Source organism: Furipterus horrens, unplaced genomic scaffold, assembly GCF_987537825.1.
Source record: "Furipterus horrens unplaced genomic scaffold, mFurHor1.1.pri manual_scaffold_10, whole genome shotgun sequence".
Lineage (NCBI taxonomy): Eukaryota > Metazoa > Chordata > Mammalia > Chiroptera > Furipteridae > Furipterus > Furipterus horrens.
Window position 1 is genome coordinate 82,338,897 of NW_028327180.1, and position 16,382 is coordinate 82,355,278.

General features: G+C 47.4%; 1 protein-coding gene across 1 annotated transcript in view; it reads left to right on the top strand.

Annotated features, from left to right (window-relative positions):
• Window positions 1-9,256: 9,256 nt before the first annotated feature.
• The window catches only part of PPARGC1B (PPARG coactivator 1 beta), a 94,539-nt gene continuing 87,413 nt past the window's right edge, over window positions 9,257-16,382 (top strand). Inside the window, exon 1 of the mRNA XM_090288390.1 lies at window positions 9,257-9,394. Coding sequence (XP_090144516.1) covers window positions 9,317-9,394 — 78 coding nt within the window. The 5' untranslated portion in view covers window positions 9,257-9,316. The remainder of the gene's footprint in view (window positions 9,395-16,382) is intronic.

Genomic DNA, 16,382 nt, shown 5'->3' on the forward strand with positions numbered 1-16,382 from the left:
GATTTTATTTATTTATTTATTTATTTTTAGAGAGAGAGGAAAGGAAGGAGAAAGAGAGGGAAAGAAAGATCAATGTGTGGTTGCCTCTTGCACGTCCCCAACTGGGGACCTGAACTGCAACCCAGGCATGTGCCCTGTTTGCAGGCTGGTGCTCAGTCCATTGAGTCACACCAGCCAGGGCAGTTTTGAGAGGTTTTTTTTTTTGTTCTCAAAGGGGAATTTTATTTTATATTTAGTTATAACTAATATAGTTGGTCTTAATTCTTTCATGTAAGCTATTCTTTTTTTTAAAGTATACTTTATTAATTATGTTGTTACAGTATCACAATTTTTTCCCCTTTGCTCCCCTCTGCTCAGTAGCCCCCTTTTCTCTAGTAATCTCACCCCCCTTAGTTCATGTCCATGGGTTGTGCATGTAAGTTCTTTGGCTTCACCCTTTCCTATATTATTCATAACTTCCCTATGTCTATTTTGTACCAACCAGTTATGCTTCTTAATCCCTGCGCCATTTCCCCATTTCTTCCCCTTTCCCCTCCAGCTGATAACCCTCCAAATCAGTGGTTCTCAACCTTCCTAATGCTGTGACCCTTTAATACAGTTCTGCATGTTGTGGTGACCCCAGCCATAAAATTATTTTTGTTGTTACTTCATAACTATAATTTTGCTACTGTTATGAATCGTAATATAAATATTTGATATGCAGGATGTATTTTCATTGTTACAAATTGAACATAATTAAAGCATAGTGATTAATCACAAAAACAACATGTAATTATGTATGCGTTTTCCGATGGTCTTAGGTGACCCCAGTGAAAGGGTCATTCGACCCCCAAAGGGGTTGCAACCCACAGGTTGAGAACTGCTGCTCCAAATGATCCCCATACCTATGATTCTGTTCCTATTCTGTTTTGCTTAGTTGGATTTTGTTTTTATTTTTTAGATTCAGTTGTTGATAAGTTTGTGGACATTTTAGTGTTCGTAATTTTGATCTTCTTTTTCTTAAGTAAGTCCCTTTGACATTTCATATAATAATAGTTTGGTGATGATGAGTTCCTTAAGCTTTACCTGGTCTGGGAAGCACTTTATCTGCCCTTCCATTCTAAATGATAGCTTTGCTGGACAGAGTAATCTTGATTGTAAGTCCCTGCTTTTCATCACCTTGAATACTGCTTGCCAGTCCCTTCTTGCCTGCAAAGTTTCTTTTGAGAAATCAGCTAAGAGTCTTATAGGCACCACTTTGTAGGTAATTCTACTTTTCTCTTGCTGCTTTTAAGATTCTCTCTTTATCTTGAACCACTGGCATTTTAATTATGATGTATCTTGGTGTGGTCCTCTTTGGGTCTAGCTTGTTTGGGACTCTCTGTGCTTCCTGGACTTGTATGTCTATTTCCTTCCCCAAATATGGGGAATTTTCCTTCATTATTTTCTCACATAAGTTTTCAATTTCTTGCTCTTGCTCTTCTCCTTCTGGCACCCCTATGGTTAGAATATTTGCACGTTAAAGTTGTCCCAGAGGTTCGTAAGCCTCTCCGCATTATTTTCAATTCTTGTTTCCTCACTCTGTATTGGTTGACTGTATTTTTTCTTCCTTATGTTCCAAATCATTGGTTTGAACCCTGGTTTTTTCTCTTCACCACTGGTTTTGTGTGGTTTTTTTTTTCATTTCATTTAGGATAGCTTTCACTTCTTCCCTTATGCCTTTGCCATACTTAAGCATATCTGTCTAGTCTGTGAGCATCTTTATTACCAGTGTTTTGAACTCTGCATCTGTTAGGCTGGCTATCTCCTCGTTGCTTAGTTCTCCCACTGGAACCTTGATCCGTTCTGCCTTTTGGGTCATACTTTTCTGTCTCCTCAACTTGACAGTCTCCTGTGTTTGTTTGCCTCCGTGTCTTAGGTAGAGCTGTCACTCCTGTTATGTTGTAAGGGGCAGAGCCTTAGGTATTCATCAGTACAGGGCGACCCATTTCACCACGTTGTGGCGCTGTATGTGGGGGAGGGGTCTTGGAGGGAACAATGTCACTTGCTCAGCACTCGTCCCTTTTCCAGGCACTTCTCCCACTACCGTATGGGACTGGCGCCCCTCTAGATGTTACCCTGGCTGTTGTTCCCAGAGTGGGTGGGTCTGCGGACATTCTAGGACCATAGGGGTCCTTTAAACAAGTGAACTCTGCTGAGAGACCGGCAGTTTCTTCCTCTACCCCAACCCCCACTGGTTTGCACAGTCAGAAGCAGTGAGGCTTGATTTTCCCCAGCACTGGGACTGTGAGCTGTGTGGTCTGGTCTGGTGCTGGGAGCGCTCCCCAGGTGTCCCTCCCAACTTTTTAAAACATGTGACTGTGCTTTCCTCCAGCCTGTTGCTGCTGCCACCACCTCTACCGCCGCTGCCACCGCTGCCGCCACCACATTGCATCCTCTATGCCCCAGCTCCACCCCTCCTACCTGTCTGGGTGAGTATTTCTTCTTTATATCTTGTTTGTTGGACTTCCATGCAGCTCAGCTTTCTGGAACTTCTGGTTGTCTCTAGTTTTGTTTTTTGTTTTTTTTATGTCCTCAAGTTTTAATTTATTATTACTTAAAAGCATATACAATAAATGTTGTCACCCATAAATTGGGAATATATGGCAAGTTCACCCGTATATGTCAATACATGTAAATCTCTACAAAGTTCCACAATAGCAAAATAAGGAAGCAACATTTCTATTAATATATATGCTATATCAAGGTAAAATGCAACACATGCAGAATGGAGTTGCCTACAATTCTTCTGACTCCAAGCATGGAGTTACACTAAAAGACTAAGTGGACAAAGTGATGTAAGATTTTTTTCTTAAATTAAGGACACCTAAATTTGTATGAGTAAATTAATTGGGTGGAATTGAATTAATTAAAAATGATTTATTTATTGACATACTAGTTTATCACATCTTTGTTAAAATAACACGTACTTCACTACAAAAGGAATACCAATTCACAATAATTTGGAACCAAATGTTAAATCTTCGGAGTGTATTCAAAGACTTTCTTTCCTAAGAAGTGGAGTTTGGAGTCAGACTGCCTGAAGTCAAGAAACACCAAGGATTGGTGGAAACCACCAGAAGCTAAGAGAGAGGCATGTCACAGATTTTGCCTGAGAGCCTCCAGGGGAACCAAGCATGCTGGCCCCTTGATGTTGGATGGTTGTCTTCAGCTTTGAGGTAGTTGTATTCCTTCTTAGTTGTGGAGGGAGATGCAGCATGTCTGTCTAGGCCTCCATCTTGGCCAGAAGTGCTCAGTTTTGAGAGTTTTTTTTAACAAACATTACAGGTACTGTTGGAGCTCTGTTCTGTACAATGTACTCTAATTCCCCCAGGACAAATTACGTAACTGGCAAGGCCCAGTGGAAAATGAAAATGCAGGAAAGTATTCAAAAATCGTTATGAATTTCGAGACGGTGACAGCAGAGCGTTCACCCCATCACAGGCCCTTCTAAGTGCAGGGCCCAGGGTAACAGCACACTGTTGAAGCCAGCCCCAGCTCGTCTACTCCTCTGACTTTCCTAATACTGACCTGTGTCTCCGCGGTCCCATCTCTATGCTTTTACCTCATATGCATGTATTGACCAACATTATGCAGTGTTATTTTTCTTTTATTTTTAAAAGATTTTATTTACTTATTTTTAGAGAGAGGGGAAGGGAGGGAGAAAGAGAGGGAGAAAAAGATCGATCGGTTGCCTCTTGTATGAGCCCCAGTCAGGATCAAACATGTAACCTAGGCCAGTCAGGGCATTATGGAGTGTTATTTTGTATATTTAAAAATATTGCCTAAGTGGCATAATACTGTATGTGTCTTTAGGCTACTTGCTTATTTCACTTATTCTTTTGTGACTCATCTGTGCAGATTTGTGTAGATTTTATTGATTTTCACCATTGTCTAATATTTCCAGCATGTGATCTCAACACGGTTTATTTTTCCAGTACCACCTTCTTCTTCTCCTTCTCCTTCTTCTCCTTCTTCTTTTCCTTCTTCTTCTTCTCCTTCTTCTTCTTCTTCTTCTTCTTCTTCTTCTTCTTCTTCTTCTTCTTCTTCTTCTTCTTCTTCTTCTTCTTCTTCTTCTTCTTCTTCTTCTTCTTCTTTTTCTTCTTCTTCTTCTTCTTCTTCTCCTTCTCCTTTTCCTCCTCCTCCTCCTCTATCTTCGTCTTCTTTTCCTTCTTCTCCTCCTCCTCCTCTATCTTCTTCTTCTTCTCCTTCTCCTCCTCCTTCTCCTCTTCCTCCTCCTTCTTCTACTTCTCCTTCTCCTCTTCCTCCTCCTCCTCCTCCTCCTTCTCCTTCTTCTTCTTCACCACAATTAAAAACACAGCAGTGAACACAGTTCTTTGTGTATGCGTAAGCTTTGGTCTACTGTTTGTAACTAGGTGTAGAACCAAATTGGTTATTTCCAATTTTTTGGCTTGGCATCAGTGTGTTCTCCTTGTATACCTCCACTTGGATGTCCCACAGTCATCTGAAAACACCCTTCAGGGACTTCTGCCCAAGTTGCCTCTCCTCCTAAGACCCATCATCCACTGAAGACAGAAACGGGGTGTCCTGACTCTTCCCTTTAATCTGCACACCACATCTTACCTATGACCCAAGTCTATTGATTCCCACTCTAAAAGATGGCTCTAACGCATCCACTCCTCTATATCTCTCCTTTCATTGTCTTGGCTCAGGAGTCCCCCTCTCCCCTGGGCTGTTCTCTTAGCTCCTAACTGGTTTCTCATCCTCTATTGAAGAACTTACTCCACCCTAGCAAATTGCATGTTGACTCATCTCCCCTTTGTATATTGTGGCCATTAGAGCTGTGAGTTACACATGAGCAAAGATTATATCACTTTTGCACCTGTAACAGTGCCTGGCATGTAGCAGATTCTAAAACTACTTATTGAATCAAAGTATATACAAACGTAAATATATATCAAAGTATATGTCATGCTGTAGTTTCCCCATCTTTTGAATTAGACCCTTAGAATAAATTCCCTAAAGGAGCATTATTGATGACTTAGGATGATGAATGAAAAGTTCAAAGCCCTTTGTAAGTGAATTTGATCCACACAAAACTCGGTCAGGTAGTATAGATCGGATGATTCTCACTAAGGACTGATTTTCATAAGGTCCCAAAGCCAATAAGTGACAGAGTGTAAAGAACAACAGCTACTCTGGTATTCTTGCCATCTGCTTGCCTTATTTGATAGCGACACTAAATTTAGATGTTGCCCTTTAATGTCAGTTGACTGTCTTTTTAAGTGTTGCTGTTCTGGTATATATATATGTATATATATGTATGTGTGTACACACATGCACATGCAAACACACATACATAAATAAAATAATTTAATAGAATTTATACTTCTATTAAAAAAAACACAACTCACGTATCTGGGCCTTTCCCCCCCATGTATTGAACAGGCTTAAGGAGGGCCCTGTCTAGGATCTGTTTCTGCTGTGGGCAGGCAGGTGATGAAAAAAGTTTTTTTTTCTATCCCTTCCCACTTGTACCAGGACAGTGAAGTCAGTGGCTAACATGCTCTGCACTGCCCCTCCACAGGTCTAAAGTCCTATCATTCAATGGAAGATAGAGAGGGCTTTCAGAATTAACAATACAATACAGGTGCCTCTTTCATTCGTCTTGGCTGGAGTCCCTGCCTCCTGGACAGAAGCTGGGAAATTGGTGTGTGTCTGGCTCCCTGGCCTGGGTCATAGAATTACAGAGTTGTGGATGGCTGGCAGGACACCTCAGCAATTATCAAGACTCACGTCCTATCTCCCTCACTCATTCAACAAAAATTTACTAAGCAGTTGTGTTAAATAGAACGTGGGCAGGGACAGCAGCTGTTGTGCTCACTGATTGATCCATGGCAACCATCACAATGGCTGGCACATAGTAGGGGCTCATCAACCATATGCTGAATGATGGGTAGTTTCCTGTAGCAGAGTCATCTAGGGGAGTTTATTAAATGCAGATTCCTGGGCACACCCCAGACCTACTAAACCATAATCTCTAGTGACAGGGTCCTGGTGACTGTCATGCCTCCCAGAATTGGAGAACCGTGGCTATAGTGTCTGATTAAAGCATTCTTCTATTACCAGAAGGGAGAAAGTGCTGAGGTTTTTACTTTTGACCATTTGTCATTAGTGACTGTAATATACAAGTCAAATAGGTTCATTGTGCTGTAGCCCTTTCTGTGCAGCCTGGAGGAGTCTGGGCTTCACCTGGAGTGTGCACAGGGCAAACTTTCACTAATCTTGGGAGAGGCAAGGCCAATAGAAAGGCAGAGAAGATAGGAATTTAGTCACATGAAGTCCAGGTTTGGCATTATTATTGTCCTTCACTTGAAAGTCATAAAACTAGAAATGTGCCACCATTCCTGGGAGTGGTTAGCTACTGTGGAGCTTTTCTCAGTGTCCTTCAAAGGACTGTGCCTTGGACCAAGCACAGACCTGGGTTCAGACCTCAGTTTGGTCTTGGACTAAACACTTTAACCCCTTTTAAGCTTTAGTTTCCTCAGTCATAGAATGCCCATCACAATGTCAATTACTCAGGTTGTCTGAAACAACCTGAGATGATACAAACTGAGGTGATTGAAAAACTGCAAAGTTTTGGCTAATATCTATAAGCTGCAATCATATCTGGGCTGGAAGGTTCAATAGAGGGTCATTTAACCCAGCTCTTTCATTTCACAGATAGGGAAATAGCCTCGGAGCAAATTCTACAAGATCATCCAGCACCTTCGGTTTCTTGAGAGCTTCTAATTTCAATGAAGAATTTCAAATTCCTCTGTTGACAAGAGCAGGTGATGAGGCTTACACTGTGGGTAGCCTTGATGAAGGAATTCCTGGGATAAGATGTTTTTGGAAAGGAAGCTAGCTATCTCAGGTGAGGTGCCTTCTCACCTGAGTTTCTTGCTATCCAGAAGCCCATTCTGAGGACACAGTGATTAGCGAGAAAGTTCCTGAAACTGAGCAATTTGGGGCTTTTCTAACAACGCTGGAGTTTTAAAGACAAACACCTTTGGGTGAGCACTGTTGAGGCCTTCTATGAGAGGCCCTATTCTGGTCTAGCAGCTCTGCAAGGTCATGGCCAGAGATGGTTGGCCTTGGGAACTCTCCAAGTCTGGCCTCTGGGCTATAAGGGGAATAACCCCAGGCTGGATCTGGTAGAGGCATCTATGGAAACTGTCCTGCAGGGCCCTAACCCTGCCATCTCTGGATAGCAGCAGAAAAGCAGGGCTTTCGGAGAGTTCAAGTCCTAAGTGCTAATGATGATGTCATCGTTGGTGATGGTGGCATAGTGAAGATGAACATTTCCTCTCTGCCAGACTCAGGGTCAAGCAATTTATTTTATATGCACTGTTTCATGCAAACCTCCCAAGACCTGTGCATGGAGGAAACAGAGGCTCAGAGAGGCTAAGGAAGTGACCAAGGACACATGGCTAGTGAGCACTAGGATTCAAATCTAGATCTTGGAGTCCAAGGAAAGTAACATCAACCAGTGCCTTCAAGGGATATATATTTTTTTATTACCATTTTTACAGATGAGGAAACAGAGGGCCAGAGGGTTTTACATATTTCTTCCGAGATCAGGCACCATGCCAAGCACTTTACACATATCATCTGCTCAGTCATCATAACAGCCTTAAGAAGTAAGTAATTCTATGATCCCCATTTGTGTAGGTGAAGAAACTCAGGCCTGAGACTAAATGACTTGTGGGGGTTCAAAACTTGACAGTCTGACTAGAGGGCCCACGTGCTTAACTTTCTGAGTTGCCCAAGATGGAACAAGCTATGGCAGGGCTGGTCCAGCACCCAGGACTCCTGACTCCTAGGCTAGTGCTCCAAAGGCTAGATGTGGACTAATGGTTCCTTAAAAGTGCATTGGCCTAAAATCCAAAGAGTGAAATCAAACTGTGGTTCTGGGAAGTTCAGACTGGAAAAGGAAGCTTTTCTGGTGTTCAAGTCTGAGCAGGTGTATGGAATTCTCCCTATTTCCTCCTCTGGCTGGGAGGGAGCCCATGCGGGGACAGGGTGGGGCAGCCCTTGTGAGTGTAGGTGGGGGGAAAGCAGGACATGCCCAATAAAACAGGTCTAAATCTTCCCGCCTTCACGCCTTTATCCTAGCTGAGCCCTCATCTCCTGCCTGGCAAACAGTGGATCATGATGATGAGAGTTCAAGGCTGGAGTCAGGAAGCCTCAGTTCAGGTTCTGGCTCTGGCACTCAAGCCATGTGCACCTTCGACTCTGGGCAGTTTTCTATCTGTACAATGTTTGGTGGTGGTGGTAGTAGGGGGAGGGTAGAAATCAAAACCATCCTGGTTTTTAGTTAATATGGCAAGCGAAAAAGCAGATTGAAGCCCTGTTTTCATGGGTCTTGGAGTCTAGTAAGGGGAGATATGTAGATCAAATTTTCACTGAAACAAATGTAATATGGCTCCTGGGACCAGTGTTTTAAAGGAAGTCCTATAGAACTAAGAGAGCCTTTGATGGTGGGGGTGGGGAAAGAGGAAATGGGTTGACAGTGTGAGGAGCTATAGGAGAGAATGCCCTGAAGCTGGCAGGAGCCTGACCACTTCAAGGCATTTTGGGCCATGTAGAGAAGTTATTATTATTTTTATTATTTGAAGGAGTTTAGGGGAGCGAAGGGAGACTTGAAAGAGAGAGATCGCCAAACTTAACAGAATGTGAATCAATGCATTTTCAAGTTAAATATAAAAATGCCATCCGTTCCGAGGAGCCTTCCCTGATTTCTCCACCTTTGAACTATGGTATCCCTCCTTCTCTGGCTTTGCAGCCCCGGTAGAGAAACTAGCCTCGGAGGCTGTCAGACCTAGGCTTTGTCTTCCTTCTACTGAAGTGGCTTCAAACGCGGTCCCCTGCCTTCCTAGGCCTCAGTTTCCCCATCAGTGCTGAAGCAGGTTGTCTCGGAGGACCCGCCCAGCGCTAAGGCAACGTGATTCGCTCTGGCAAAGGCTGGGGGCTGCCCGCATTGCTGCGCAGGCATCGGGCTGCAGGTTGGGGCACTGTCACCCGGATTCAGGCGCTGTCCTCCGGGCCGGGGGCTGCTGGCGAGCATCGCAGCTTTAGACTTGGCGCAAGAAAGTGGGGGCGCGACCCCCTACTCGCTCAAGCACCGCGCGGCCCCGCCCCCGCAGCCAGCGGCCCTGCGGCAGCCGGGGCCTGAGCTCCGCCCTCCCCTTCCCTCGCTCCCTCCTCCCGCCTCCGTTGCTCGCTCGCTCGCTCGCTCCCTCCCCCAGGCCGGCTCGGCGCTGACTCCGCCGCACGCTGCAGCCGCGGCTGGAAGATGGCGGGGAACGACTGCGGCGCGCTGCTGGACGAAGAGCTCTCTTCCTTCTTCCTGAACTATCTCGCTGACACGCAGGTACGGCCAGCTGGTGCCCCGGGTGCGGGGCCACGGGTGTTGAGCTGCAGAGGTTGCCGCCACAGCCGGGAGGAGGCTAAGAGGCAGCGGTGGGTGCATTGAGGGGATCCGGGGTTCCAGGCTGCAGAGCCCCCGTCCATGAACCCTGCGATACGCTCCGTTAAGGGGGCAGGGAGCTGGAGGTCGCCCCTGCGCAAGCCGGAGTGTTGTAGGCTCTACCGCTGCTGGGGAGGGTCTAGTCTTGGTCTCTTGGAATCCGCACCCCCCCTCCCGCCGGCAGAGCTTGTTGGGGGTACCGCGTTTCCTTGGGGAGGTGGAGCCGCGCCAAGGTGTGGGGGACTCTCAGGCTACCTCTGGGTGCGGGAGGCGCGCCCTCAGGCTCCCGGCACTTGCTGCTGTACTTTCACGTGGACTTGTGGCCCCGGCACAGGCACCTACCCCCGTCCTCGGAGTCCCCTGCTCCTCCAGTCTCCAGTCCCCTGGTGACTCCCCAGCTGCCCAGTGGCTCCTTATCGGCGCCCACAGCGGGGACTTTCCTGCCAGTTCCCCACTAAGGGCTTAGGGGTCTGAGGGGCACGTGGACCTACGGGCGGGGATAGCACCTTCCTGGTTACGCTACCCGGTGGAGTGCCTGGGGGTAAAAGCACGGCAGGATGGGGGCGGAAGAACTGTCTGGGGGCACCTGGGTCCCCCTGCGGCGCGCGGCCCCGGTGCGCGCTCGGCGATGCTGGGGGAAGGGAAGGCGAGGCGGCGCCCCGGGATCTGGCAACGCCTGGGAGCCCCATTGGCGACACGCGCGTGACAGGAGAGAGTGCTCTGGTGTGCCGGGGTGGGGGGGGGGGGCGCCGAGGAAGCTGGTGACTTGGAGACTGAGGCGGGAGGCGGGGGGCTGCTGGGATAAGCAGCCACCGAAAATGCCGGAACAAGGCGGGTGCGCCCCCCACCCCTTCTCTGGGTTTCCCCAACCCCATGCCTGTTGAAAGCATAAAGTTTGGCTCCATAGTTAAGGCTTTTTCTTCGGAAGCCAGGCTGCAGGAAGCCGGGAGAATGGGGATGCGGAGGAGCCGAGAATGAGACCCTAGAAGCGGGCGCACGCCTGGACGAGGAGGAGAGGGGCCCCCGGGTGGGACCGGGCGCGGCTCGCAAGGGTTGGTTTGGTACCTGGAGTCCGAGTGCCAGAGCCAAACTGGCTAGTTTTGCATAACACTGGAAGGGAGGGGGAAGGCGGAGGGGGGCGGGGGTGGGAGGGATGAGAGGGAAACTTTGCTTCTTGTAATCTGCCTGTCTTTGGGCGGCAGCAGCTGTCATGGGACTGGGTGGGCGGGGAGAGGCTTGCAAGCTGACTCCTAACTGTGAGACACGACTTGGAGGGGACGCTGCAGCCGAGACGTTCAGCTCCAGGCGGACTCCGGTGTCAACTCCCAGCCGGCGACTAGGACAGTGCGGCGCGACGGGGTGTCACAGAGAGGAAGCCCGCCACACGCGGGGGAAGGCCAGCCCTGGTCCTCTGCAGACCTCCCTGCGTCAGGGAGCCGCGGGGCCTCGTGGTCGGTGGCGGGCGTGCGCGGGTGGGTTTCGGTCAGGGGCCGAAGGGGCTGGTGGACTGTGATCGCGCTTCTCAAGACCAGGGGAGTGTGTGCTGAGTGGGCTGCGCGCGCCGGTGTCTGTGGTTGTGTGCACACGCGGCGCGCGCCGGGCGCGTACCGGGCGCGTACCTTTACCTCTGACGAAACCGCAGTGGAGCTCCCACAGCGGTCACCGGGCGCCGTCACACGCCGGGAGCGCAGAGTCCAGGTCTGCGGGGACTGCAGATCCCAACGCCAGCACCACCAGGGTCCCCCCAAACCCCCGCGGACAACCAGGGGCTAGGGGAACTGGGTGCGGGCGGGACAGAGTTGCCCCTGGGAAAGTTCTGTATTCATCCGTCGTCCTTGTCTGGGAGTGCTTCCAAGACGCGGGTGAAGAAGGCCTGAAATAGCGGGAGACTTGTTCAGGGACACAGAGCAAGAACTGGTTGTTTGGGACCCGACTCCAGGTTTTAACCCCATCTTCAGTGCTCTTTGGCTAACCAATAATTAATTATTTGTCCCGTTAGCCGCCCAGCAGGCCTACCCAGTAGGGATATTTCATCCAAGGAAACGAGAAAATTGGGTAATCAGGTGTCAGCAGAAGCAGTGCAGTGAAAGTTAATCTGGGACGTTTGCTTTTTTTATGTACCCACGTGACAGGCAGAGGCTCTTCTGGTGATCTTTGCCGGCCCAACTTGGGAAATGTAATTGATAGGAAGAGCTTTGCAGCCGCCCCTAGAAGGCTCTTAGAGCCTTGCGGTAAGAGGACTTGGGCGGGCCATCGCGTGCCCCCTAATTTTACAGTTGGGGATAGAGGCTGTGAGGGGTGAGCGGCTTGTACAGGACCATGCAGCCAGCGGGTGACAGAGTCACCCAGGGCTCCTGACTCCAGGTCCTGTGTGTTACCTCGAAATAGCACTGGACTTGGAGTCAGAAGGCCTGAGTGGAGTCGCCTTCCCCACTCTCTGGCTGGGTGACCCTGGAGCAAGCCATTTTAGCCCTGGGAGCCTCCTTCCCTCCGTCTGTCAAACGGGACTGGTGCTGGGAGTGAGCACACTTTGCATGTGAGATGTCTGGTTCCTGCAATTCCCTTTCCTCCCCTAGACCCTCCCTCACCATCCCCTCCTCCCATTGGAAGGTGTGGGGAAAGTGAATAAAGAGGTAATTTATTGTCTTTATCCAAAAGACTTAAATTGTCTTTGGTGGCTGGCTAATCCAGGGTTAGATAGAGGGAAGACTTCTGTTTAAGAGACTTAGCTGGCTAATCCAGGGTTAGATAGAGGGAAGACTTCTGTTTAAGAGACTTAACTTTTACCCGTTCAGGCCAAAGTTCAGGAATCCAGCAGACTGAGGATTGTGAAAGTTTCTTGGAAAGGTTTGGGACATGTATTCCAAAGGGCTTTGGGTTGGCTTCACCTTTGCTCAGGCTGTGCCCCTTGCGTGCAGTGCCCTCCTCCACCCATCCTGGCCTCCTCAGCCTGGCTTGCCCTGCTTGCTTTCTCTCTTCTTCGGTTTTCTTTGTGTTATACAACCAGGCACTTTGAGTGTGCGTCCTGTGTCCCAGTAAGATTCTAGAGCTAGAGTTGTGCCTTTCATCTTGTTCCCTCATGGCACCTGTCACCATGCTGAGTTCCTTTGCTCAGCTCTTGGCTAGGCACATGAATTACAGGGGAAGCTCCCAAGCTGGCTGGGGAGACAGCTGGGCAGTAAGTATGGGGAGAGAGAAATGCAGAGGGCTGCAGCTGTGGGCAGCAACTGGCCTCCAAAGGCCACACCATGAGCCCACACCAAATATGGGTTGTTTGAAGTTGCTTGGGACATCAACCATAGATGTCCGAAATGTCAGAATTGGCAGGAACTTTATAGATCATCTGGTCCAACTCCTTATCATTTGAAAATATTTGCTTGTAGAATTGTTAGAAAATAGTGGCAAGCATAGAGAAAGAAATTGAAAATATGTAATCTCATCCGAAGATAAGCACTGTTAATTTTTATGTATGCTTCCAGACTTTTTTTCTTTCCTATCGATTCCTATTGATTATATCTTTGTAGAAAAATGGAGTCATTCTTTATATACCCATTGTAATTTGGGATCACACTGTTGTAACCTGCTTTTTTTCTCTCCGCCAAAGAATATACTGTGACTATTTTTCCTCATTAATAAATTTCCTGACGGTTATATAGTAGTATATAGTATCCCATTGAGGGTTGAACCAAAATGTATTTAATCAGTCCTTTGCTGTTGTCATTTAAGCCGTTTTTATTTTTATTTGCTCTTGTAACCATGCTGAAATGAATATCTTTGCATATGTTTTCTTTATTTATTTAAATTCCTAGAAATGAAATTACTCTGTCAAAGGAACTATTGCATGCGTTTGGTAAACACATTCTGGATTGCTTTCTAGAAAGATTGTGCTAATTTACACACTTACCAGAATTGTGTGGGAATGTCTGGTACCCCCTTCCCAGATAACTTGGTATTTTCATTTATTTAAAAATTTTTATCAGTCTGTTCATCAATAAATTCTGTGTCACCCTTATTGTTTTAATGTGCATTTTTGATTACTTAAGATGCTGAGCCTTTCCCCAATATGATGATATTATGTTTCTGTTCTGTTCTGTAAAACACTGTGTTTGTAAAAATTTGGCCCGTTTTTCAACTGGTGTCCTTTCCCCTCATTGTTCTAAAACTGGATTGGAGCTCCCAGAAGGGGCCCCACCACATGGAGAACTGGGAAGATGGGTTGAAGTCCTAGGGTTCGTTGCGAGGTCTGGAATATTGCTGCCTTCACAGCTCCGGAAGCAGTGCCAGTTTCTTTTCCAAGTCAAAGTAGGAGCAAGGTGAAGTGCGCCTTTGCTGGGTGCCTTTGTGCACCCTTCACCTGTGTGAGACCAGGGAGAGTAACTTCTTCACCTAAGCCCAAAAGGAGACTTTATTATCAGAGACCTGGGCACCTCTTTCACTTGGGCTCCCTCGCTGGTGCTAATGATCAGGATGCTTATGAAACCCAGGAAAGGCAATGGGGCCCAGGGGTTCGTATTTCCCCTTCACCTTAGGGCCATCTTCTCCCTTGCTGATGCAAGCCAGCCAGAAGCTCCCCCATTGCCAGGATATGAGTCACCCTTTCCTTCTCTCTCTGGAATAATAGGATACTGCTTTGACTCAGACGCAGCTTTGCAGATGGGGTCTTGGGCTTGCAAGTTAGGCCATTAACACAAGCATTGCAGGTAACAGCTATCACCTACCTCATCAGTAGCATCATGGTCACCGTTTACTGAGCATTCTGTAGATGCCAGGCACTCTGCTGAACCTTCTATGTACATTACATGTTTCAGTCTCAGTCTCATAAAGATTCTGCAAAGGGTAGGCACTGTTCCCATTCATAGGTGAGGCTTATACAGTTTCAGGGAACTCACTGACCAGCTGAAGGCCAATTACCTGCACTACCGTTCGAGTAAGTACAAGAGGCAGATCAGTGGGTGAGGTTCCCAGACTGTTTGACTCCAAGCTCTGTGAAGACAGGGACAGCTTTCTGTCTCTGTCTTTGTACTTTCAACACCTTGAGCAAATCCTTCTGTAGGCCTTAGTTTCTCAATTTGTGAAATGGGGGCCAATAAGGCCCTAACTCTTAGGGTTGGACATTAAATAATATAATGTATTTAAAATGAACATCTGGCCCTGACCAGGGTGGCTCTCAGTTGGTTGGGCTTCATCCCGCAAAGTGAAAAGTCACTGGTTTGATTTCTGGTTAAGGCACATGCCTGGGTTGAGGGTCTGGTCCCTGGTTGGGGCGTGTACGAGAGGCAACTGATCCATGTTTCTCTCTCACATAGATGTTTCTCTCCCTCTCTCTCACTCTCTGTCCCTCTCTCTAAAAATAAATATAATCTTCAAAAAAATAAAATGAGTGTCTTCCCGCTCCTCAGAAAACTTGACATTCTTCTCTCTCTGAGGCACTTTAGAAGGGCGGGAAGCATAATTCTTGTTATGTGGAGGTGAAGGGAACCCAAATAAAATCATTTGGAAGAGAATGAGCAGAGTCGTTTACTATCTCTCCTTCTCCGGAGTAGTCCAGCACCTCACGTCCCTTCTGTGGACACTTGGCTGATGTAAAATCCATGGGATTGCATTGGCCTTGCTGTTCCTCTCTGCCTCTTCTGGTCTAGGTCCTTGTACATTCATAACTAGGTTCCTGCAGTTGCTACCCAACACATCATGGCCACACTAGACTTTCCCCTCTTTCACTTGTCCTAGGCCCTGACAGCAGATAAATAAATCCTTGTAGAGTGCGTCTCTGATGTCACTCCTTTGCTCACACATCACCCATGGCTCCTCAGTGCTTTGAACATTAAATTAAATTAAATTAAATTGTTTAAATTAAACCTGACATTCAATGGCCTTCCAGTACTTGAAGTTGGAAAGTTAGGCCCCAACTTTATCCTCAGTTGTCTGCTTTCCCTTCGGGACCCCGGTCCACTCAGGATTATGAATTTTCTTCCTGGAAGCTCAGGCTTACGCTGTTCTGTGTCCTGTGTCTCCGTATCCACCACTTCCCTCATCCTGCAAGACCTAGCTCCCAAACCACTGCGCTGGTGATGCCTTCTCGCTCACCTGCAGGCACAGCTGCATGCCATGTGTGACAGCATGCATTCACTGCAAAGTCAGCCTGCCTGGGTTTGAGTCCTGGTTCTACACATTGTTGGCTGTGAGACCTTTGGTGGGTCACACAGTCTCTGACTGTCCCTTTCCTCATCTGTTAAGATCAAGATAAATACTAATTCCCTTATAAGGTTGCTGCAGGGAGTCAATGAAAATCAAATGGCACACTGGATTTAACGTACCTAATACGATGCCTGACATGGAATAAGCACCAAATAATAGACACATCTCCTCTAACACAGGCCATGTTAAGTGTTATTCAGGAAATCACTCCAGATTGTTAAGTTCCACAAGGGCAATGGTTTGTTTGTTTGTTTGTTTCGTTCAGCAAATTTTTTTTCCCTGTAGCGAGTAAGCCAAGTTCCTGAAACACAGCAGTCATTCAGAGTCCTCACTGAGGGAACAAAGATGCTAGACCGTGAGCCTCTTCAGGGTAGACACTGCTTCTCATTTTGTGTCTTCAGTCCATGTGTTCCTGAGAAGGGACAGACAAATCAATGCTTGTGGAATGGCCTGGATTAGCCTTCTTGTACCTCTACTCACACTGTTATAATGTCCTCAGAGCCTGCCAGCACTGAAGCCCCTGCTCACACCTGGCCTCTCTGGAAAGCCTGTAAATTTTCTAAACCAACTGTTCTGCTTCCACCACCAACATGGAAGGCACCGCTTACTATCCTGGGTACCTGTGTTCCTTTATCCCTACAACTAGGCTGCCAGCTCTGGGAGGGCAAGAAATAATGTTTTATCCTAGACTAGCATT